Here is a 25,568-nt window from a genome sequence, read left to right as displayed (position 1 = left end):
AAACTTTTGAGCATCCAGCTTCAATAGTTGTCCTTTGACTTTTAAGATAAAAACATAAACCCACCCGGCACACGTTAGCTCCATCCGGCCAACCTGAATTCATGGACTCTGGCCCGGACGCCCCGAGTCAAGTACTGCGATTTTCATCCAATGAAATAAACCGTTGACCAGCATATCAGCTCATTCCAGCCCTACTTCCTAAATTATTGATATCATACGCCTCTTTTGCAAAGAATCTCCTTACTTTACTGGTTTCCATTTTAACTACTCCCCCAAGCTGACAAAGTCCAGTGCAATAAAGAGAAGAGAGAACTCAAGGAGAAGAAAAAGAAAATTTTTCTTTTCTCTGTAATCTCTATCTCTCTACTACAACCTTTCTTCTCTGGTTGAAGTAGAAAGGAAGAGAGAGATGGGTTGTGAGAATTTCTTCTACACCCTCATCATAACCTTCTCAGTAGCTCTGATTACATACAACGTTATCATCTCTGCAAATGCTCCTCTCAAGCAGGACTTCCCGGGCCCTGGAGGCGCATTCTCGTCAGGGTCTCCTCGTATCTTCTCAGTGGATCCCATCATCAAGATGCCCGCGGATCGATCACAGACCCATTCGAAGAAGAGGCTGTTTCACACGGCGGTCACGGCCTCGGATTCGGTGTACAACACATGGCAGTGTAGGATTATGTACTACTGGTTCAAGAAGTTCAAGAACGGACCCAATTCTGAAATGGGTGGGTTTACCAGGATTTTGCATTCTGGGAAGCCTGATAAGTTCATGGATGAGATTCCCACTTTTATTGCTCAGCCCCTTCCAGCTGGAATGGATCAGGTAACCATCGGGTTCTGTTGTTTTTGTAAAGTATGTTTTGTTCTTATATGAATTCCTTGAAGCTTTGTGTTAATTACTGAATTTTGAGTATTATGGTGTAGCTTTTAAAGATTTACTTGTTTTTCTTTTTTCTGCTGGTACTAATGGCTTCATGGAATAAAGTAGGAATTATTGAGAATTTCAGGTTCTGGGTTTTATTTCTATTGGGAATTATGGGTATTTCTAAACTTCTGATATCCCCTTTTCATTCCCTTCTTGTGCAATTTGGCGGTGTTGGACTTCTCTCTTTTCTGAAGGATGTTTGAAGTTTCTGTAATCGCTTTTCCTGTTCATGTCTTCTTCCTGTGTTTAGAATTACAAATTTCTTATTTGGAAGCAATTAGTAAATTGCTATGTGTTGTAGTTAGTTATATCATAGTTGTCTCCCCCCATCACTTACTATGTTCTTGTATTATTGTGAATCAGGACATTGATGCCTGTATTGTTTTAGTCTATACATGGAATACAAAATGTGAGTCTTAAGGACTTGTAAAACATTTCCTGCAGACCACAGGGAATCGATCCCAGGAACAATAAAAAATTTAAAAGTTAAATAAGAATTCAATATGGCTTTTCAAACACAAAACAAGTTAAAGATTTAGAAAACCTCTGCCTATGCCAACTATTTATCATCAGCAAGAGGTAAACTTCCATTGTACCTCCATATAGTTGGGATAAGGCTTGGATGATGAAGAGGTACACTTTCTCCGTGTGTATTAGAAACATAGTTCCATTATGAGATCATAACCCTTCCATTGAACTCTCTAGTACTTTCAAAATGAGTTCAACCATATAGTAGCCAGATAACTTGGAGAGAAGATTTAACTTTCAGTTGATGTGCATAAAGAACAAATTAGCAATTCCTATCTTATTAACCCCAGTGGCAGAACCTATTATTCAGGGTAGCCTTTTGTTTTTTTGTTGATCACTTTTATTGGTGTTAGTTTTACTATTTATGTAATATTGGTATGCTTTTTAGTGTATACTAAGAATATAAAAGACTCTTCATGAGTCATGTATTTCATCATATTATTGGCACTTTCAGGGATACATTGTTCTAAATAGACCTTGGGCATTCGTACAGTGGCTTCAGCAAGCAAACATAAAAGAAGAGTATGAAACATCGATCCCTCTTTTTCTTAGTGGAACTGTGGAAGACATGTACCTAACCATTTTGTATTTCTTGTTAAATGGTGAGTTGTAAAAATTATGGATATCTTTTCTTGTGTTAATGCAGTTATATACTGATGGCAGAACCAGACCATATTATTGTCAAACCCATACCTAACCTATCAAGGGATGGTCTTGGAGCTGCATTCCCTTTCTTCTATATTGAGCCCAAAAAGTATGAGACAGTTCTCCGCAAGTTTTTCCCTGTAAACAAGGGGCCAATCACCAACATCGACCCAATAGGGAATTCTCCAGTCATTGTTGGTAAGGTATGTAACTCTTCTACATGTCTCATTTTCAAGACTATTTTTTGGTAAAGTTCCCATCTACAAGACAAGTTATGTTGCTTTAACTTTAATTGATCTTTGTATCCCATGCTGGTAGGCATCTCTTATGAAGATTGCTCCAACCTGGATGAATGTTTCCTTGGCAATGAAGAAGGACCCTGAAGCAGATAAAGCATTTGGTTGGGTGCTTGAGATGTAATGAACTCACAGAAATCATACCTAATTTTGTGTTCTTTACTTTCTTGACTTGATTTATCTCCACATTTTCATATTATCAATATTCAGGTATGCTTATGCTGTTGCATCAGCTTTGCATGGTGTGGGTAACATCTTGTACAAGGACTTCATGATTCAGGTATTATGAGCTTTTTTTCTGCTGATTTTTCTATTTCTCCTTCATTTTTCTCACTCCGGTATAATTGCTGATTGATGATGACAATGATTTTTAATGGGAGTTGTTCATGCCAGCATATGAGAAGTTAATATATTCTTACTTCTTTAAACATATTTGATGTCATATTCCATCCTTGGACTTGCTCTGTATGGGCTAATGGAGTGCTCAAGACCAAATCCTCTGGACCCCTTTAAATGTCCCATATTTTATCGGTTAAACTGCCCATATTTGAATGGTGAATCTGATTTTTCACATGGATCAAAATTTAATCTGGATTAGATATTGGATCAGCCACATACAGAAATCCCTTTAGGAGCTGTTCTAGATACATTCCACAACTTGAAGTAGGCCATCTATGGATCTTCTGCGTAGGATCCAAGTTGGATCTAGATCCAGACCTGGTAACTACATGTCATATCTAGATCTGAATCTGCTCCAGATAAAAACCCTTTTATGCTTTAGATTAAAGTTCTAGGGAACAATTTATGTCTAAAGGCAGCCACAATAGGGGTGGGGATGGTGGGGTTATATCAATGAGAAAAGAAAGTTTAGATACTTGAAGCCCAGTTAGTTTTACATAAAAAAGTAAGTTTAGATATTTGAAGCCTAGTTAGTTTTACGTATGAAAGGAAGTTTAGATACTTGAAGCCTAGTTAGTTTATATACTTGTGGCTGCCCTTAGACATCAATTCTAAAGGCAGCTATCAAGATTTGAAGCCTAGTTAGTTTTACATAGAACATGCTTGTACAATCTTTCTGTCTGCTTTCTAGTATCCAGCTTTATAACTGACCAGTATTTCTCTCTTTTCTTTTTATCATTTTTGGGTGGTATAAAAGCCTCCCTGGGACACAGAAATAGGCAAGAAGTTCATAATCCATTATACTTATGGATGTGACTATGATATGAAGGTATCTTACTACCACCAAATTCTTATACTTTCTAGTCACAAAGTTCCCATGATATATATTTAGATCTAGAGAACAAACCCTTAGCATGATGACACCACATGCTTCTGTTTTGTTTTTTGCAGGGTAAACTCATGTATGGAAAGTTTGGAGAATGGAGGTTTGACAAAAGATCATATGACCACACCTGGCCTCCAAGAAACCTTCCTTTACCTCCTGCTGGTGTCCCAGAGAGTGTGGTATGTTTGCCTTCATTTATTTATTTATTTACTTACCTTAGTTTTAGTTTTTCTGTATATCTGGAGTAGGCCAAGAAAATAATATAGATAGTAAAAGTTTCCTTATTGCATATGACATCCCTGCCCCCTGCTTTGTGAAGCTGCAAACACTTTGTGTCATTTATAGACAGCTCAATTGTCTAAATTTGGTCCAGGACTTCCAGGATCAATAAAACAAATTTAGCTCCGAGTTACCATATATGTGATGGTGGAACCCAAAATATGACAGGACAGAACCCACCAAAGAGTTTCATTACCCTTTCTAGTTGATCAGTCACTTAACACTACTATTTTGAACAGTCAAGGAATAGGAAGATTCAGGGAAGTGATAATTATGATTGATAGGATCACTATTTGCATAGGCAGCTAGTTTGGACCCTGTCAATGCTGTCTGATCCCTTGCAGTTTGCAAATTGCTATATTTCCAGTCAACCCCCCTTTGCTTATACCTAACAGTCACTTTAGTTTACTGTATAAATTATCGGCACCAATCTTAAGCAGCACTAATTCTGTGACAGGTAACTTTGGTGAAAATGATTAATGAAGCAACGGAAAACATTCCTAACTGGGGAGCATAGGTAAGAAGAAAAGTTTGTGAACCTACTGGATATAGAGTTGCCCTGGTTGATGGCAAAAGTGTATGCAAACCACATTCATGCTGATATGAGGCATACCTTTGTAAAGTATATAAATGTCTTTTGGCATTTGAACTGCCACCCACATCCAGGTGATGAGCAGGAAGTCAGAAAATTTTGAACATCTGATACCATAAGCAAATCTATGTCTAATCTTGATGTTTTTCTTTGTATGTTTTCCTTTTGAACATCTGATACCATAAATGTCTTTTGGCGTTTGTTCTGTAACCTTTTGATTTTTGTGATCCTTGATTTTACTTGAATAAAAGAATAGTGTCCCCATCATGCTGCAATAGCTAAAAACAAAGTAAGCTATAGGTCCCTCTAGAATCTCCTTAGCAGGAAGAGAAGAAAAATGACGAGTTGATGTCGACCATTCATAATCACTCGAATGAGTATTCGTTGATTTCACTACCATGCTTATGGTTCTAGCATGAAATTTCAGGCAACAAAGTAATTGTTAACTATTCTATTTTCTATCCAATAAAATGCTGCTAATGCCATAGAGACACTGGTTCAGTGTTGTATTAATTGCTCCAAATTGATGGCAAGTGGCAACCCCATGCCAATTATCATTAGTACAAAGTTGAATTTCACCTGTCACTGCAAAATCTCCCATGTTTTAACTGTGTATATTGCACCCAATAAATTGAAGCTGGACTCTATTTGTTTGCAATGGTCATTGTCTTATTTACCGGTTGATTTTTTTTCTTTTATAGATGAAAGAATACCAGTTGATTGTTTCAGTTTCTCAGTATCATAGACGGACCCTTGCAGAAATGTTCACTGATCTCTGTTCCGGGACCATCTCATGAATGAAAAATGCGATATGACAGTATACAATTATACCCCAATAATTCCACCAGTCCCAAACCCGGATAAAGGAGGGTTGCATCAGTTGATAACCAGCACCAAAACCTTTACCAAAGTAATGGACGCCTGAAAAAAGCTGATGAAGAAACCACACACTATTGCAGTGAAGAGCTCCCTTACCAAAAAATTAAAGTGAAGAGATCTCCAATGGGTGATTTGTGGTTCTTGAATGTTCTAGAAGTCGATTTGGATACTACTGGTCCCGCTTGAAGGACTCTTACAAGAATCAAGGTGTTAAGTAGCAAGTGAATGTATGAACTCAGGAGAGGTCAAAAAACAGGGGAGGCCGATGAAGTTTTAGAGAAAGGGGGGATACTTAAATTCGACCTTCAATGTCTGCAGCGCTCCTTGGATAGTCGGAACCAGTATATCTGGCAGCATTGAATTATGGAAATGGAACTTCAAGGTAAAATTCATCAAAGAAAGCCCACCACTTTGTACATCAACAATCAAAAAGGGTAATGGCTTGGTAATTTAAATGAAAACATATGCTCGTGAATGCCAAAAAAAATTGACAACCCAGAGATTGATCGATAATGATGTTTGTTCCAAAGTCAGCAAAAGGGCTACAAAATTGAATCAACTACACGAAGAGAGTTTTTTCAACCCGCAGCAATTCCACTAGTTCAAATAACGCCTACAATTTTTCGAATTGCAAAAGCATGGAATTTTCTTTCCTTCATCCTCATGGTTGAAATGGTAATCATATGTTATCTCTTCTCCTGGGTTTATATCCCGTTCTGCAAAGAAAACCACCTGCAAAATCACACAAAGAGAGAACTAAGCTTCCACTTTTACTATAATTTAAAATCTTGTCCAGCACACAGTAAAGAATATCTAAATTCATCATTTAGACGCTAGATCACAGGCCCCCTGTACCCTGAGACAGTACATCAGATAAGCTCAAGAATAAAACATAACAGCGATTTTAACCTATGTCTCTTCTGTGGGACCAATTAAATCAAGTGGGAATCCACAAAATGTGTAAATGCTCTAATGCGATGCTTGCAGTTATTTGACAAACCTTCAATAAAAAGATCTTCACTGCAATTATGATAGACTTCTGTCGGGTAAGGAACCTATTTAAGATGACGCAATTTCAATGGTTCGTTCTTTACAAAACTTGAAATCATTCAATTGTTTAATTAGAGACAGGACTGGACATGCATTCACAAAGGTTTTCCAACATTTGGAACCCTGTGACAGAAAAAACCTCAATTTGCAAACCACCTTCATTGTCTTCACCAGATCCCCCAAGGCAAATTCCAACAATTTACTCTCAAGGCAAGAAACAGAGGCAACATAAGAAAATGATGATTTTAAAAAATACTAGAGGCAGGGCATCACGTCATCTCTCATCTGGAAATCTCACACTTGGACCAGACAGGTTAGGTGGGGTATCACACCGAGTAAAGCCAAGGTTGCAGGTTTTGATCTAAGCAAATTTGTCACTACTAAACAGCGCTTGTAGAAATAACAGGGAAATTAGGAGTTGGTTAAGGTCAATTTTGAACCAGTGGAGAAGCAACCTGGCCCATTTATTGAAAGGAGTGGCATTGGCCAAATGCCAGAAAATGCTGGGGGCAGCTTACAAACTGGTACTGGTTTGGGTTGAGAAAATGTCCATTGAAAGCCAATCCACTTACTGGTAAGGTTAGCATATATAACCCTGAAAACAAGAAACAGTACTTTTGCCAGCCTACCATCTTCAACACAATCAAAATAAAATAATGTAATTCGCCAAAAATAACTTTGCCAATAAAAAAAATAAAAAAAAAACATTGCATTAGTTCAGTAAGTTACCTTCTTTTCATTGCGCACCGAAATTACCTTGGCAACGCAATTTGGCTGGTCATAACAAATAGGCAAGGAAACGGTTAGAATAAAGTGCATAACAGTCGCATAAATAAGTATTGATAAAAATAAAAAATAAAAAAGTGAAACTCTGGAACATCCAACCAATTTAAGATCTGTTCAAGCATTCAAAACATGCATTTGTGTAGTAGTAAATATGTTACATGGATAGAGGAGTAAAAAAAATTAACTGGATGGGGGGGGTATCAGTTGTCAGAATTGGCAACCAAAAGAAAAAAAATAAAAAGATTCAATGAAATTACTAGTGCATTAATAAATAGTTACTTCTTAACATCACATCATTGTATTTAAACAATGCAATAATTCACAGAATGGAGAACAAAATAAATGTAATGATATAGATCAAATCCATTATATTAAATTAAATAAATACAATTGGATGGGATATTCTGCGGGCATTAGAATGAGAGAGAGAGAGAGAGAGAGAGAGATTTAGAAAGAAAAGAGAAAATGCATAGCTCAATAGGGAGAAGGGAGGGAAAAGTGGAAAATATCCCAGGAATGGGTAGCAGAGTGGGTGTTAAGGCAACTCCTTGATTGCACCATATAGTTTGTTGCTCCCAAGGGATAGAATTTCTTCTTTTTTCTAGATAGGCGTTGTCAAGGCTTTATAGTGAGAATCAGTTCCCTTTTCTTATTGGTTGTGGGTGCATTGTGTGTCACATTTTTTCTTGGTCATTTGTATTTTAACGAGGATACTTTTTGTGGCTGTAGGATTTCCCTGGATGGTTTCCTATCTTTCTACAAGCAATCAGAAGTATCATCAATTATGTGTTTTCCCAGGTCGGTTCCCTCTCATCTTAATTTTGTTGTTTTTCTTCCTTCTTTCCCCCATATTTTTTTTGTCTATTTTCACATACCCTTTATGGTTGCCAATCAAAAATAATTATACTAAATTCATCAGGTGTTATAAATCTATTATCCATTCTCAAGATTTTACAGTCACATATCATGCATTCTCAAAGCAATGCCTAGGTAGGTACCTAGGCGATAGGGCGTTTTTTGAGATTGCCAAGTGGATAGTGCTTTGCCTTGGTGTTTCCATATGAGAGGTGTAATAATTGTAGGTGCAGTGCAACTAAACTGCATCATATTATATAAAATAAAGGGGTGCAGAAGGCCATCATAATCCTCAAATTCAGCCTAGAGAGCCATAAGATGGTCTGGCCTCTTCTTTTGTTCTTTTATCAGTAACTCAAAGAATCTTATTAGAACTTAAAATGAGACGAGTACAACAAGTTGTTAGAAATAACACCCATTACAACAAAGAGTTCCACCACCTAATTAACATTGAGCCCAAAACAAATGATATCTTTTCAGTCCTTGTTAGGCTAATTCATCCGCCAAACCTTGTTAGGCTAATTCCACCATCTTAACTTTATTTGCATGTCTTGATCGCATCTTGAACCACCTGAATTCATTTCTGAAGTGCCATAATACCCCTTCTTTTTTCAGCCAGACAATGACTACTTTTGAGTCCCCTTCTACTATCAGCCTTGTGATTCCCATTTCCTTGGCTTTTTGCATCCCAACAATAGACGCCATGGATTCAGATCTCACAGAATCACCCTACTCAATAGGCCCTGAAAACAAGCCACAAATGTTCCTATTCCCATCTCTAATCACTCCTCCAATTTTATAGGGACCTGGATTGCCAAAACTATTTCCGTTGAAGTAATGTTTCACCCATCCCCCACTTGGGGGAGACCAAACCAATAGGACCTTTTGATTCCTAGATGAAGAAAGGACAACCAAACCCCAGCTTCAAAAAAAGTCTTCCACCGAGAAATCTGAGAATAGCTTCAAAGTTTTCACCCAATGAGCAACTCTAACTGTAACAGTTTTCAAGATTACTTCCTTGTTTCTTTCTTTGTCCTCAAAGATAGTTCCTTTCCTCCCAAACGGTCCACACAATTGCTGAACTTCTTTTGTTCTTTTTTTAAATCCTCTGTGGCTACTCTTCTTTCTTTCTCATATTTTTTGTTCAACATCTCGGTTGCATTCAAAAATAACAAGGGGGGTAGCCCATCCCAAACGGTCCACAAATTTTCTGTTCAACATCCCAAACGGTCCACACAATTCCTGTCCTTTCATGTGTCTGTTTTCTTCTATCCTTTTTGATATCTTATGAAGAGATACACAATGGGGGGTGGCCCATCCCCCCAACCCACAACCCCCACCAACCCAGGTGCAGGTGGGATTCCATCCCAAGTCTCCACTACGACCAGCAGGAGACCTTACCAACCAGTTGGTTGGCACTTTGCCACTTTCTTCTATCCTTTGATTTAGGACACATGCACATTCTTTTTGTATTTCCACTTGCATTAATAAAATAGAGATCTATCCCCTAGTTTTTTATAGGCCATGTAATGTTTTTTCAATTCTATTTGTAACGTTTGATTCTTTCATGTTAGATCAATTTCAATGAATTTTACCTTGTAACATACAAGATAATTTATTAAAAATAGGGAACCAAGCTAAAATGAAACAGATTTTTAGTATCAAAAACCATTGCATAGGCGGGCCTTGACTTAGCACCTTTACAACTAATACATCAGGGCAGTTTCCTATGGTCTCTTTTCATTTTTTCTATTCTGAAATTTATTTGTCACTAACATGTACATGGGTGTTCATGTAACCATTTTATTTTATATAACAATAAAGTACCTTACCTCTTCAAAAAACAAAAACAAAGTACAATGCAAGGATCCATATTTGCACATGCCTGTCTGCAATTTATTCAGGGTTTCGAAGAACCCATGTAAAAAGTATTCTCAACAATTTGAGGGGGTTCTTTTTTTCACTTCAAAATTAAGCTTCAATAAACATGTGTCAAGAGGATTGTTCAAGAGATCCTTTGGTGCTCAAACAAGTCAATAATCTGGTAAATTAATATATTCTTAGAGATTTACAAACAGAAACAAGTGCACCACAGTAAAGAGGATTACAAGGCATGAGTGGTTGACAAATCGAGCAATCCCTCCTTTCCGGGTGGCATCAATAATATGCTCTTTATCAATCCTAAAGAAATAGCAAGCACTCTTGTACTGAAGTCTCCTCCCTGACTGATACTCAACTTCTCTTTTATCAGCCACACGGAGCCCAACAATCTCGCCAACATACTCAACAACCTAAAAAGAACATAAATAAATTACATGTTCCAAATCCTAACAACAATAAGTTACAATTTCTTTAAAGACAGAGGGAAGTGTTCATGAAAAATATATACTGTGGTATTTATCAAAAATATATATATATATATATATATATACTGTGGAGAGTAATTACCATTGCACCACGGGCAATGAACCTAGATGTGTAAAGACCAAGAGCATGTATCCCAGATTTGTATACTACCAAATGCTTCCATCCCTTTGCCTGTTTGTAGCGAGCATATTCTTTCTGCTTAATAAAGTAAAATATGAAAATAATATTGTTACAAACTTGCAATGACAACACCAACTGGATACCAAATAGCAACGATAAAATTTTGAAATGTAGTCTAACTTGGTAACCAAAATCAGAAAGTTCAAAAATAGAATAGCAGTGCTCATGAGTATCTTTCACCCAGATTACTGGTTATATTTTGACTGTCACTCAATAAACAGAATTTCATGCAATAAAAGAGAACTCATATGGTAACAACTGGGTTTATGGATATAAGATCGTCATGCTTTCTTTCTTTAGGCTAATAGATTTTATCACCACACTAAATGGAAATTTTGGTAAAAGCTAAAATGGGTATGCTCCTAGACGGTGTAAACAGGAGGAAGAAACAGTACTTCACTTGTTCTTCTCATGCAGTGTAGCAAACTTCAATTGGATGTTCTTCTCCTTTTTGTTTGGAGAGAGTGTCTTCCAACCAATGTTTCCTGCAGAAATCTTCTCCAAATGGCCAAAACTCAGAAGAAGCAAGAAAGCTAGAATTATTTGGAGCTGTGTTCCATTTGCAGTATGCTGGTCTATATGGAAAGAGTAACAGAAGGGTTTTTGAGAATAAGTCAAAAAGTATTGAACATTTGGTAGCAGCAGTGAGCAACCTGATTTCAGACTGGGTTCTTAGACTTCAAGACTTTGATCAAGTATACAAAGCCAATTTGTTGGAGAGATTTTGGAGCACCCTTGATTTACAGCCTTGTAATAATAATTCATTTTAAGTTTGATTTCTAGTGTGTATCTGTTTGTCAACTTGACATCCATTGGTTTTGAGATGTACTCCCTTTTTTGAGTTTAATGAAATTTGTTTTCATCCTTCAGAAAAAAATTGCTCCTAGACAGTTTATCAATCCAGCCACTCTATCAAGGATACTGAATCAGCTTGGAAATATGTAGTCATTATCATCTTTCTATTTCATTTTTAACAAATACATTTGATCTGATTATCATGAAAACAAATGTTGGGCATGCTCCATGATATTTAGAGTAAAAGGAGATGTGTAGATAATGACAACTGAGAATCTAGTACAAGGGACTCTCCTAGAGATCCTCTATATATTTTTGCTTGCTAAAAAGACTACGGAGGCATTGCCGTTAGAAGTCAAGGTATCCTAGCAGGCTTAAGAAGGCATGTTGCATTATGTACCAATGGCTTGGCATTGTTTTTTTTTTCCCCTTTACACAATTAGGTCCAAGGATCAAAATTTCGCAACATATCAGCTTGTATCAGAAAATACATAGGTGACCCACCGATACACTACTATAAGCACTGTCCCCCCTGAACAGGTCTGAAAAAAAACGAAAAAAAAAAATAAAATAAAGCGCTCAACAATACAGACCAACACCCCATCCAGTGTATCAGTCTGTATCAATATTTAGAACCTTCATTAGGTCAACAAAATATTCAAAGGCTTCAGCAGGTTGTTAAGCAATTTATGACTTTCTTTTTTTTGATAAATAAGTTATTGCACCTACTATCATCACAACTATTAATTGGTAGACTTCACATTTCACAATATTTTTACCCTGCCTAGTTATATAAGTTATTGCCCCAACCTTAATAGCTCATAACCAAGGAGCTTTCGTGAGGGGAAGGTAGATAGCAGATCAAATCCTAATAGCAAATGAGAATGTGGAGGATTTGAAGACATCAAGGAAAAAGAGAGTGGTGTGCAAATTGGATCTAGAAAAAGCTTATGATATGGTAGATTGGTCCTCCTTGGAGGTGATGAGTAGTTTTGGTTTTGGAGATAGATGATGCAATTGAGTGTTGGGGTGTGTTAGGACTTGCCATTACTCTATCTTGGTAAATGGGACAATGGTAGATTTCTTCCTGGCATTAAGGGAAATAAGACAAGGTGACCCCCATCTCCTTTCTTGTTTACCCTAGTTGCAAAAGTTCAGGGGAATTTGATCTCTAGAGCATTGTCTAGAAGCTTAGTAAGGAGTTAGAGAATAGGTAGGGAGGAGAACATTCCACTCACTCACTTGCAGTTTGCAGAAGATACGATCCTTTCCTATGAAAGAGAGGATTTGAACTGGATCAAGAATTTGAAACTTGCAATACAACTTTTTGAACAAATGCCAAACCTAAAAGAGATTTTTGAGAAAAGTTGTATTGTGGGAGCCAATATGGAGGAAGGGGAAATATTAGAAGTTGTAGATATTTTGGAATGTTCAGTATCTAATTGGCTGCTAAACTACTTAGGTCTGCCACTAGGAGACAATCCACAGAGAGGTAGTTTTTGGATTCCAATTGTGGAGAGATTTGAAAAGAAACTTGCTTCATGGAAGAAAACCTACTTATCTCTTGGAGGAAGAATAACCCAAATTAGGTCTACTTTAGCTAACTTGCATATTTATTACTTGTCGGTTTTCAAGATCCTAACAGAGGTGGCTTGCAAATTGCAAAAACTATTGAGAGACTTTCTTTGGGATCCAAGGGATGAGAATAGGGATCATAGGGTGGGTGGGAGGTGGGTGTAGAAGTAAGAAGTAATGTTTTAAAATGCAAAGGCATGACGCAAGGCATTCCACTACCTAGAGGTGTGAGGCGTATTTCAAAACGTAAGATGTGTAAGCCTCCTTAAGAGGAGGGGGGATGAGGAGGAAGAAGAGGAAGAAAAATCTCAATTTTCTTTATTTTTAATAAAAATTTTTTGTATTAAGAAAAATGAAGATGCATAGGAACAGTTCTTATGAATTGACAGTTATTGATCAACAAAAAAGCAAACCAACCACTATGTTTTATGTAATAGGAACAGTTCTTATGACTGAATGGATTTCTTCTAATCCTTGCTTTATCATATAATGTGTTGGCATAAAGAGATAGGGCCCAACATCTGATAGCTCTATCCAAGACATCAATCACTACCAGTTATAAATATGACCATCTGGTAATAATAGAAGGTTCATGTAGCCAAACTTAGCCATTTGGGCATTGAAAAAATATTCTATGAAACACAAAAGTGAAATGCATCTCAGATGGATAAAAACCATGAGCCTATGTTCATTTTGGCCTAGGGAATCCCATAGGGTGGGACCCATTCATGTGGCTCCAAAACCTCTATACATGATATACATGCAGATACCCCTCTTGCAGGTCATAGCGGCCTAGACTCAAGACAACATTTTAGTTTACTTAACCATGTAGCCAGTTGAGGACAACACAACTGCATGACTACTTAGGCAACGTTTGGCATCAATGTCGTTTTCTGAGAAAACAGCGCCACATAGGCACCACATCAGAAAAAACGGTGCTTCAAACAACACCCTTTTGTTGTTTGGTATCGTTTTTCCAAAAAAAAAAAAATGTTGCTCCAGACCATGCCTTGGAAATCGGGAAAGTGTAGTATGGAGCAAACCAAATTCAATGTTTTTTGGAAAAATGGTGCATTGCTGCCAATGATGCAATGACGTGGCATCAATGTGGCATCATCTTGGACATTGGATAGTATAGATCAATGTTGAAAACGTTGCTGGCAGCACTGGTACCAAACAAAACCAGTGCTGTTTTCTCAAAAAATGCCTATGCGGCAGCACTGGTTCCAAAAGACAACTCCACATGCCCAGCACCGTTTTTCTCAGAAAACGGTGCGATGTTCCCAGCACCGATGCCAAACACCTACTTAGTTAGCTGATACTCATGATGAAGTCACTAGGAATAACTAAGCATAAACCAGGTAGACTAGCCAACTAACAACTAGTAGACTCAGTCAACCACAAAGTTATTTTGAAGCTTTACTTCTTTGCTTCTTATGTCTGATTTTTTAATAATAATATCATCAGTTCTTTTATTTTGTTATATGTACATTACTTGCTTTAAGCATTTGCGATGGCACATGATTGGGTAACGGAAAACAAAATAGAAATAAAATAAGACAGTGGAGGATTTCTTTAAAAGTTTTTTTTTTCTCAATCAATGGTGTACAGGTGTGGAGCTGCACAAAAAAGGGTACACCAAATAGCCAAAGATGCACTCTTTATTTGAAAAACAGAGGTAGTAATTCCCTATCCTAGCATATCCAAGCTTCCTTTTTATATTACAGACAAAGACTGAAGCCAAATGTCCTATGTCACTCACTATGGACTCAATTCAAATGATCATCATATCAGTGTTCAGACATAAATACCAACTGCTAACTTTGAATATCTATGCAAGAAACTTTTCACAAATAACTCAATTAAAAATAATTACTGAGCAATTTCACAATACCCGACAATCATATTCAACATCAGAAGGCAGTGGCTTTAGAAATCCTCGTGTACATGACTTCTGCCCATTGATGTGAAGCCATGCATTTATCTGTTCTTGGGGAACAAGGCATCCACCATTTTTATTGGATTTCCCAGGAAGATTATGTCTGAAGCCATCCCTTTTGCGACCCTTGTAACCCTAGTTGAAAAGTTACATAATCAGACAACAGAAGAGAATATCTAATTAGCTAGTATGCGGAGGTACTAAGAAAGACCACATCAACATCAAGGAAAAAAAGTACCTCTGTGCGTGCACAGGTTGCTTCATTCTTTTCTGCACTATCAGTTTTAGTGTCAGCAAGATGAATGTCAGAATCACAGAGATGCTGTGCTGCATGAATCATACATCTGCCATAAAAGCCAACTTTTTCATTATCAGCACCTTCAACCTCGCTTTGCAATAAACCCTGCAACAAAACCAACTAATGTTATGCATGCAGCATGCAGAATAGTCCCCATCATTCTATTTGCAACACCATAGAAAACGATCTTCTTTTTCCTTTCTTGATAGCATCTATGGTAACAAGAAATTATAAAACTGATAACAAAATTAGTGATCAAAGAAATTCAATGTCGAACAATTATGTTCACTAGCCACACAAGTCTTATCCAATCACCATATGCAAGGGTTCGTGTCTCCAATTCTCAGCTCAACCAAATTATGCTTTATCCCAACAACCTGGGCTCTGTGATACTGTCAATCCCGCTCCATTAATCAGCAACCTCCAATGCTTTTCTTTTCCTTTTTTTTTGGATAAATGAATGCAATTTTATTAATCAAACAAAGAGTGTGCAGTCAGCCTAGGAGGAGGCACGAAGTGTTACTTCCCCCTAGGACTGAACCATATGCAAATAAACACACACAAGCCTGAATTACAATTACAAGGTAGCCCAAAACAGGTCTCCCCTTGATACCCTTTGTTTAGCCAAAGAATCAGCCATGGCATTTGCCAATCTACTAACCCACTGAACCCTAACTCTCATATTTCTTGTCAGCCAGTTAACCTTCTTTAACAGATCCCTGTAATCAACTGTTTCTGGATTTGTCCGCCAGCCCACTACTACCTTGGAGTCCCCCTCAACTATCAAGTTTTCCACTCAAAGTTGACTGGCCAGTTGTGTGCCTTGTACTGCTGCTGGTTACTCAGCCCTTGTAGAATCACCAACACCCACTGGTCCAGAAAAAGGTTTAAACATATTCCACATACTCCAGCACACATTATCTAAGACAATTTTCCTCATCTTGTCACTTATCAGCTCCAGCATCTCATTGGTTCATTATGGTGAACCTCTACCTTCTCCTCCATACTATTGTTAAGGGTCTCAACACTAGCACCAAGAGGTTGTTGGTATTATTTATTTGATAAACAGAGTTATGAGAGGCAAAAAAAAATTGCGTGATTACTGAGGAAAAGGGGAAAACCATGTAACCTAACACAAGTTTATGCTGGCTTATCATTATAAGAAGAATCAAAGGTAATATGTTCACAATAGCATTTAAAATGATCATATTTCAACCCACCAAAGTCCAGGAGCACCTCATCAGTCACTTATCTTCCCAATTACTGACTCCAAAGGAAAAGTTTTCTTTCTGAGTATGCAGTTACCCAAATAAAGGAAATAGGCATTACTATTTTGTGAAATGACAAAAGAAACATAAATACATACACCTTTGTAGACGAGCCATCACACAAAGCCAAGAAACTAAGATTAAGAACAAAATGATAAACAACGAAGTTGTCCTATGACTTCAACCATTTAATATGTTAACATTTTATTAGTATGAAATAATATTACATGTATGCATCTCTTTTGGTTCTAATAAATAATTAGAATAGAATAATATAAACCGTTTAATATTGTATTATTATAATACGTTTTCATTTATGCATTTTATTTTTCTTCTAATAATTAATTAGTTTAATCATTTTTTGTGAATATTTTATTTCTAATATAAACTTTCTGATTATTTATCCATTTTTATTGGCTTTTATAATGAGAATCTACAATATTACCATACAAACCATTTAGTGTTTTTATTATTATAAAAATACTTTATTTATGCATTTTATTTTATTCTAATAGGTAATTAATTTAATCATTTGTTTTTATTTTTGTTTTCTAATGAATATTCTAAATTTTATTTCAGATATAACTTTCTTATTATTTATTCATTTTTACTGGCTTTTATAATTAGGGTCTACAATATTACCATAGACCTTCATGTAATGTAATAAGAGTGAAACAAAGATTCTATTTATAAGTTTTCAATTATGAGGTCTATAATATTACAATAGACCCTCTTGCATTGTAACATGTTTATAAAGGTGTTTTAAAGCTACATTTCAGGACTCAGTATGGTGATGGATAGACTTCCATAGACTATCATGGACTGCAGCAAGTCTTTAAAGTTTAAACAAACTTAAGAGCTAAGGCTTAAGAATTCAATATTCATTCGAAGCGTTGAACCCTCTAGCCTCCCACAATCTCAAAGAGACACAGAGTGCGCCTGTCCAAGCAGTGATCAGCAAGCCAGCACTCAATGAAGTCCTTCAAGAAAAAATTAGAAGAAGACAAAGGCGAAGTGCATTCTTCTCCTCGACCTCCAGTCCACACCTCTCTCTCCCTCTTCTTTTTTCCCCTTGTATTTTCAAGGTTATTCACCGTGAGAGGGAAATAGGGTCAGTATTGCATACCTGAGTCGAGATTAGATTAAAATTCTAGCAATTTCTTCAAAGTTTCAGAAGTCCAACATCCTGCTTCCAAGAAAAGGGTATTTCAGCGCATGACCAAGGGTAGAGACCACTCTTGTGCTTGGTTAGATCCTGAAGTTGTAATGCCTCCAGCTCCAGGTACACAAGCTAAAAACCTCTTCTTTTTCTCCTTTAACATCTCTCTTGTTCTCTTTTTGTTTGACATTAAATGTCTGTATTTTGAATATATGCCCAAGTTGTTGACATATGCTTGGAAATATTTTGAAATATTATTTTTTTTATCAATAACGAGTTAACTTTATTAGAAGAGACAAGTACAATGCAGAGGGGGGACAAACTTTCTTATCCCACCCTCAGGGAACTAACCAAAGCCAGAAAAACGAAAATAAAAGAATACAATTGAGCCCAGAAAAAACAGGCTCTATTCGCCCCTTGCTTTGCTAGCCCATCAGCGAAGAAGTTTGGCACTTCTTCTGACCCAAGATGCCTTGACTTCAATGTCTTCTGTTAGTCATTTGAACTGCTTCCTTTCGTTGCTGTAATTCCAGAAACCATTGTTTTTCTTCTTTATCCAGTCCACCACCAGCTTTGAGTCTCCCTCAATAATCAATTTTCTAATGTTCAGTTCCTTTGCCCTCTTAACCCCTTCCACAGCCGCCAAAATCTCAGCTCTCAATGAATCGCCCACCCCATTTGGACCTGAGAACAGAGCAATTATATTTCCTTCCTCATCCCTAAAAACTCCACCAATTCCTGACTGCCCTGGGTTTCCACCACTACTCCCATCAAAATTCAATTTTATAAACACATTAGTTGGGGGGCACCAATCCTGAATTAAGGCCTCTTTAGTCGGAGCTGAGGAAGCAATTTCCTTCCAGTTACTTAGGAAAACTTCCATTGGAACATATTTAAAGAGATCTTTTTTTTTTTTAAACAATATGATTGACATTTACTGAAATGGTGAAATATTGGCCAATATATTATATTTTCTATTTCAAGTGAAAGTTTGTGTCGATGGGTCTCAACACCGATATATGTCAAGCAACATTTCCGAAAATTCACTACATTTTAAACCATAAATGAAAATGGGAGAAAGTTCCACAGAATGATACCATGGTGACTAAACCCTGATTGGCCTTGGCCACGAGTACATCGGCATCACTGGAAACTTAGGGAGTACTCAATCTGGATGAGTAAAGTAGGAAGTCAGACCAAACATGGTAAGAGAACTGCTTGAGAAAAAACTTGATAAGGTAATTGATAAAGTCATAAACAGCAATAAAAAGGGGACATATTCCTCCAAGACTCTCCACAGCACATAATTACTGTTTAACTCCTTTGCTCCATATATCAGGTAGCTTATCACCAAGATATTATTGAAGATATGAAGGAAGAAGAAAATTTTTTGGATGGCCATGAGCCTTCTAAATCTATTTCCAAAGGAAAGTAAACTCAGAGCTTCTAACGAAGTCACAGAAAGATGACATCCACAAAATACTACAAGAATCTAATTTCCATATCTTTGTGTCCTCACCAAACATATAACCTACCTTTTGTAGGGGTACTGTAAAGCCAAGCTAAATAAAAAATGAACCAGTAAGTCAGCCTCCCAAATTTATGGCTGAAGACAACAGAGGTTCCATACCACCTATACTTAGACCAGCTCACAAAACTCAATGTGCAACACTATTTGACCCATAAAGGATAGAGAAATCATCCCACAGTGGCATGTCCCTGCACAATCAGTGCAAAACAGAATGTATACCTATACCTGATTTATAGGCTATGAACTTGCTGAAATCATTACATATCTTCACGATGTCCTTCCACACACGTCAACACTAGGGACTCCAAATCCAAACTAGCTGCATACCAATCAAGAACCGTTATTCCACATTTATTGCAAATTACTTTACTTCCATATTATCATCCAGTTATGTTCTCCATGGTTTTCCTCTTTTTGCCTGTACCATGACAAATTACCAAAGTAATGCTTCATTTATCATTATAACTAAGTTCATAAGGCCCACTGCACCATAATTTTTTCCATGCACATTTAGGGTCCATGGCACCATGCTGCTATGTGATACTCTAATTCTTTGGACCATCATGTAAAATGCCCCACATTATGTTCTCTAGAATGTATACCACTGATGTCAGAATTGAGAAAAAGGACAGGCAGTAAAAAAGAAAGTCAGACAAGGTACTTTTGACAACTGTTAACTTACCACCTTTTGGCAAGTATACTATCTTCCAACATACCAATTTTTCACTCAGACTGCTCCACAACTGAACCTCGTATCACCTAAGACCTGTACTTTTTACCAAGGAAGCCCAAGAACTTTGAAGAAAGAGAACTCAAGGATTGTTTCCAAGTCACCTAAGTTCAGCAGCTCACTTTTGTCTAGATTAATCTTCGAACACAATGTAGCTCCAAAGCAAATCAGAATACACCTCTAAAAATAATAGAACCATCTACACAATGAAGAAAAGAGATATTTTGCCTTTCCATGCTAAACTCGATCCCCTCAATTATCCTCCCCATCAGGACCCCAACTTGGGAAAATAAAATGGTTTGGATATGCATCAACTTTCAGCAATAATGGTCAATGGTTAATTTCATTGAGCTTGGTGCATCGAAGTGCAACCAGGGAGAGTAAACTACAATTTGATGGCAATATGGCATTCAACCTTAGCAATCCTGGTCTTACTGGCACTAGTGGTATTTTTATCAATCAGGGAAAAAACACCATATGGGCTTTCATTGGACCCATTGGGAATACAGAAATCAACATAGAAGTGGAACAGACAAGATCTTTTTTTTTATCAATAACAACTTCAGCAATTTTATTAAAATATCACAAGAATAGTTACAGCAAGGAAGACAAACACTCTTATCTTCCAAAAACAACTTAAGTCCTCAAAGAAAGAAAAGGAAAAGAAGATGCAATTTAGTTACAACTTAGCCCAAAACATTACATCCCTTTCTATCCCCTGTTTAGCTAGCCCATCAGCTATAGAGTTAGCTGTTCTTTTAACCCAACTCGTCCTGATTTCCATTTCCCACACCAGCCACTTGAATTTTCTCCTCTCATTGTTGTATTTCCACAATCCACAGTTGTCTTTCCTCAGCCACCCTACCACCACCTCCGAGTCCCCTTCAATTATGAGTTTTCTGGCATCCATCTCCTTAGCTTTCTGAACTCCTTCCAATAACTGCCAAGATCTCAGCTCTTAAGAGAATCCCCCACTCCAATTGGACCTGAGAACATAGCAGAAATGACCCCGTTCTCATCTCTAAAAACACCCCCAATCCCTGATTGTCCAGGATTCCCCCTACAGCTCCCATCAAAGTTCAATTTTAGGAATCCAGCAGGTGGGTGTGTGTGTGGGTGTGGGGGTGGGGGGGGTGTGTGTGTGTGGGGGGGGGGGGGGGGGGGAGGTGAGGTGTCCAAGACATCTTCACAACTGATTTGGACTTCACGCAGTTTGCAATCTCACCTCACTTCCTCAACATGTCATCCACTGTGTAGTTTGTGAATAGCTCTAAAGATTTCAGCCACTGTACAGCCCTGACATGGATCACAGCCCTCAATTCTTCAGCCCCTCTCTCTTCTTCCGAGAAGATTCTAAGATTTCTTTCTTTCCATAAAGGCCAGCATACTGCAGCCCTCAGTCCTCTCCACATAGTCCTTCCTTTTTTCATGCGCCACCTGAAAAAAGAAGGGGAAAATAGGCTCTGCAAATCTGATGGAGGGTTCCACCTGCGCCCAAAAAGAGAAAAAGCCCATTCTCAATTTGACTTTGCAAATTGGCATGACACCAATAAGTGAAAACCAGTCTCCCCATCCACTTTGCAGAGAACACACCAATGAGGTGACAAGCATGTATTGGGTCTCTTCTTTTTAAGCAAACCACCAGTATTGAATCTTTCCAGATAGGCTTCTCAACAAAACTGCCAACCCTAGGAGGAATTGGTCTGCACCAAACCTCATTAACCAGGAAAGGGGAGGTTGCAGGACTGGTGGATTGATATAAGATTTTGAAGAAGGAAGCATAGGAAAAAGAGCTCGTGGGGGTCGAGGTCCAAGTTCTAGAGTCCACCTTAGAGGGGTCAAAGAAAACATTATCAAGAAGGTCAAGGAGGCTCAAAACACTGTGGAAGTCAGAGTCCCTCACAGCCCTCCTCAAACCCAGGTTCCACCCAAACCCAAGACTAGAGGAGGAAGGGGTGATGAAAAAAGAAATTGGCTTATTTTTAAAGTCAAAGAGAGCATACAAAGAAGGAAACTGGTCCTTAAGTGGAACATTCCCCACTCAAGTTTGTTCCCAAAATTTTATGCAATTGCTAGAATTCAAATCATACCTGACAAGTGGGAAGAAGATTGGATGCAAATCATGAATGGCTTTCCAAGGTGAATTGCTAGAATTCAAATCATACCCCATCCATTCTGCTCCATCCCATGTTTGCTTGCCACTATTCTAGCCCATAGCTTCTCCTGCTCCAAAGGAAACCTCCACAACCACTTTCCCAAAAGGGTCGAGTTCCTTTTCCCAACGTTCCCAAGCCCCAAACCTCCACAAGCTTTACTCCTGGTCACCACTTTCCAGCTAACTCTATGGTCCCTCTTCTCCACTCCCAGCTCCCAAAGGAAATCTGTCATTAATCTCTCCAACCTACTAGAAACCTTCACTGGAATTTTGAACACTGAAAGGAAATAATGGGTAAGTTTGCTAGCGTGGCCTTGATCAGTGTAGTCCTTCCACCAAGGGAGAGGTAATTCTTTTTCCAAGGAACAAGTCTTTTTTCAAATCTCTCCACCACTAGGTTCCAAAAACTCCCTCTCTCGGGATTACCACCTAGGGGCAAACCTAAATAACTCAAAGGCCAACCTGAAACTTCACACCCAAGCACATCTGCATTCTTCCTAATCTCTCCCTCCATATTCACACCCACTAAATAAACTTATTTAGTTCAAAATTTTTGAATTATTTTCCTTAAACAGCTCGGCCTTCTTTTGGGACGATGGCCTATCTCCCGAAACCCCTTCCAGATCCGACTCTTCCCCTTCCCTAAAGTGTTCCCCCTGTTCTTTCATGTCCCCTCCCACTAAGGCTTTGCCATGTAAGCAACCTTCATCCATGTCACCTTCTTCTCCCTCCTTCAAACATTCTCTCCACAACGCTTCTGTCAAGACCCAGATCTTCCTCTAGAGACCCTCCAAGAAGCAAGTGACCACCTGTGGAACCTCCTCCAGCTTCAGCCCTCGAATTTTCACCTTGATCGCCATCAGGTCCCTAAGACCATAGCACCACCCATCGTGTGGACTAATTTTCCAACGAAAGATTTGTTCCAAAGGTTGAATGGCACGCCAAGGAGCTTGATACCAAAACAAGCATACACCATTCTTCACCATTCTTCAACAACTATCTTCAACAAATGTCTCGCTCATTACAAGACATACACCATTCTTCAACAACTATCAGACCTTCCTTCGTTTCAACAGCAGAGAGTTCTATCTTCGCCCCCCCTGTGTCGAGAATGTCTTTGTTTTCACAAAAAAGGTATCACAAGAACGGGATCTCTGATGCTAAATTTATTCCTCATCTCCTCTGCAACTAGCTGCCAATCCGCGACCTTCCTCCCAGCTATCAACATGATTTTTTTCCTCCAATCCTGCCTGTCCACTTCGAACTCCACTTTTCTTGATTTAACAGAGCACGCAAAGTATTCCTCCACTACCTTCTGAGTTTTCTGCTCTCCCTTTTCAATCTGAACTCTCTCTCCCACCCCCACCTCTGCTTTCTCAGTTAAGGATTTTTGTTGAACCTTCTCATCCCTCTCCATCACTACCAGATATTCTTGCAACTTATCTGCAAAACCCTTCCACCTTGTCTTCCTATTTCCTTCCGGAATACACATGTACTTCATGTTACTTTTCCCAAAACTCTACGAACCACCCCTATTTATTGTTTCTCAGCTCCGCTACATATTTTTTTCTTCCCCTATTCATCAGCCCTTTCCATCCGACTTGTTTCATGCTATACGTAACTGCATCCACGAAACCTTTCAGCCAAAACATTGCATCCCTGCAAAGAAAAATGATGGTCTTCTTCTCTTCTCTGATCTTCAAGCACTCCTGTCCCTTGTTTCTGCAAGCTTCAAACACGTACTTTTTAGCTTCAACCTCCAGCCTTCTTCTCCATGTAGTCACCGACCTGAACTCAATGACTGCTGTTCAAGTAAGAACTTCAGAGAAGCATGCTGTCTCGATACTAGAGGTGATCATTTGGAAGAGACAAGATCTCCTGAAAGAAAAAATCGTGTGAATACGCCAAGAGCACGGCATCCAGACACATCAGGGACATATTCCAATGAGTTACACATAAAAATATGGGAGATCCAATGTGCAGCCAGATGCTGTGCTCTTAGGGTGTTAGCATAATTCTTGCTTTCGGGAGACCTGGGCTCAAAGTAGTGATTCTTCTCAAAAGTAGGACTTCATTGGAAACAGCCACATCCCCCTTCCTTGGCCATTTCGGGAGACTCAGCAAATATCTTCAGACGGAGTAGAAGAATCGGTAGTGGGCCATGGAGCACTGTAAACTATCCCAATAAGATCAAAGACCAATTTGCAATTTACTTGCCAATTCATTAGATTCCCATGCAGAACTCAGTTTCAGTTGACTATGACAGATCAAGTGTGGGATGGGTATTTTTGTGTAGCAATAGATCTATGCCTTTTTTCTCTCTGTTTTTTCCCTTTCTGTTGAGGATAGATAGCATTATGTTATTTATTTCTATAGCACAGTGATCATCTTTTTTACTCATTTACCAAAATACTAATTATCTTTAAAAAGGAAAGAAAATGAAGAAGATCAATGGTAAGTTTTTCTGTTTAAAAAAAAAACATGCTAAAATCCAGCCAGAAAAGCTTATGAATTAAGGGTAGGGAAGTAAAGATGGATTTAAAATCTAGACCTAGAAGAAACCTATAATTTTGTGGACTGGTCCTTTCTAATGAAGAAACAATGGATAGGTGTTCTTTTGGGATTGGATGGAAATAATGGATTCTTGAATGTATTTAATTTGGTCATCGGACTTCTTTGTATTCGATTTTGTTCTCTTTAACAAAACTACTTATTCATTCATCAAAAAAAAAATGGTCATTATTCTTAACCAATTGAGTTGTGAAGGATCTCTTCCCATCAAAAAGGGGTATTAAAGAAAGAAATCTATTAATTCCTTTTGTTTCCACTCTAGTGGCTGAGGTTTCTAGTACACCCCTTACTGGGACTGACAACTAGACTGGGTAAGGAGTGGAGAGTGGGCAGAGAAAATGTGGTGATCACCCATTTGCAGTTTGCATATGACATTATTCCATTTTGTGAAGACAAAGGTGAATTGGGGGCAAGGAATCAGGATAATTTTCTAAAAACGTGGAACTAGTTAATAAACTTTCAATGAATTGTTATAGTTGCAAATTTAAGGCTCAAAAAACCATAGCAAACAACTATATAAATCAAATAATAGAAGATTAAGATACTTGAATAGATACCTTTCCTTTGCAGTTGTACTTCTTTCTATTCCTTTTGAATTATAGTGATTTAGTAAATGAATTATATCAAAATAGTAAGCCAATCATCCAATCACTGAATGTCCTTTGTACACTTGAATGATATATAAAGTTGAAAAAAAATTATAGTGATTTAGTAAGCCAATCAGCCAATCACTGGATCAATAACAAAAGGCTTTTCATTAACAGAATTAAGGATTTAATACATGAAAGGGGAGATAGACTTTCTTAACTCTCCCATCCAATAAGTCCACCCAACAGGTGGGAAAAAACCATCACAATTACAATTGAGCCCAGAAAAA

General features: G+C 38.0%; 2 protein-coding genes across 6 annotated transcripts in view; one reads left to right on the top strand and one right to left on the bottom strand.

Moving 5' to 3' along the window:
• The first annotated feature begins 76 nt into the window (after positions 1 to 76).
• Positions 77 to 4,820, top strand: LOC148843134 (hydroxyproline O-arabinosyltransferase 1-like). The gene is made up of 8 exons (XM_088958207.1): positions 77 to 826; positions 1,911 to 1,978; positions 2,103 to 2,304; positions 2,420 to 2,517; positions 2,608 to 2,677; positions 3,554 to 3,625; positions 3,748 to 3,861; positions 4,419 to 4,820. The coding sequence occupies exons 1-8, from the start codon at positions 410 to 412 to the stop codon at positions 4,476 to 4,478; spliced, it is 1,101 nt and encodes a 366-aa protein (XP_088814333.1). The 5' UTR covers positions 77 to 409; the 3' UTR covers positions 4,479 to 4,820.
• Positions 4,821 to 5,907: 1,087 nt separating this feature from the next.
• Positions 5,908 to 25,568, bottom strand: part of LOC148843133 (uncharacterized) — a 45,021-nt gene continuing 25,360 nt past the window's right edge. For 4 of the 5 annotated variants that reach the window (XM_088958205.1, XM_088958204.1, XM_088958202.1 and 1 more), the window contains 6 exons: positions 15,218 to 15,382; positions 14,935 to 15,114; positions 10,572 to 10,685; positions 10,232 to 10,414; positions 7,212 to 7,256; positions 5,908 to 6,164 (listed from right to left, as the gene is read on the bottom strand). In XM_088958205.1, the coding sequence (XP_088814331.1) occupies positions 6,030 to 6,164; positions 7,212 to 7,256; positions 10,232 to 10,414; positions 10,572 to 10,685; positions 14,935 to 15,114; positions 15,218 to 15,382 (822 nt within the window). In that variant the 3' untranslated portion in view covers positions 5,908 to 6,029. Of the gene's footprint in view, positions 6,165 to 7,211; positions 7,257 to 10,231; positions 10,415 to 10,571; positions 10,686 to 14,934; positions 15,115 to 15,217; positions 15,383 to 18,801; positions 18,875 to 25,568 lie in introns of those variants that run through there. The other variant, XM_088958206.1, reaches the window with a different exon arrangement.

This window comes from Nelumbo lutea, chromosome 8 (assembly GCF_056320005.1).
Source record: "Nelumbo lutea isolate HS-2025 chromosome 8, American lotus-T2T, whole genome shotgun sequence".
In the NCBI taxonomy this organism is placed as follows: Eukaryota; Viridiplantae; Streptophyta; class Magnoliopsida; order Proteales; family Nelumbonaceae; genus Nelumbo; species Nelumbo lutea.
The sequence above is the reverse complement of the archived record's forward strand: the minus strand, read 5'-3'. Positions and strand labels throughout refer to the sequence as shown.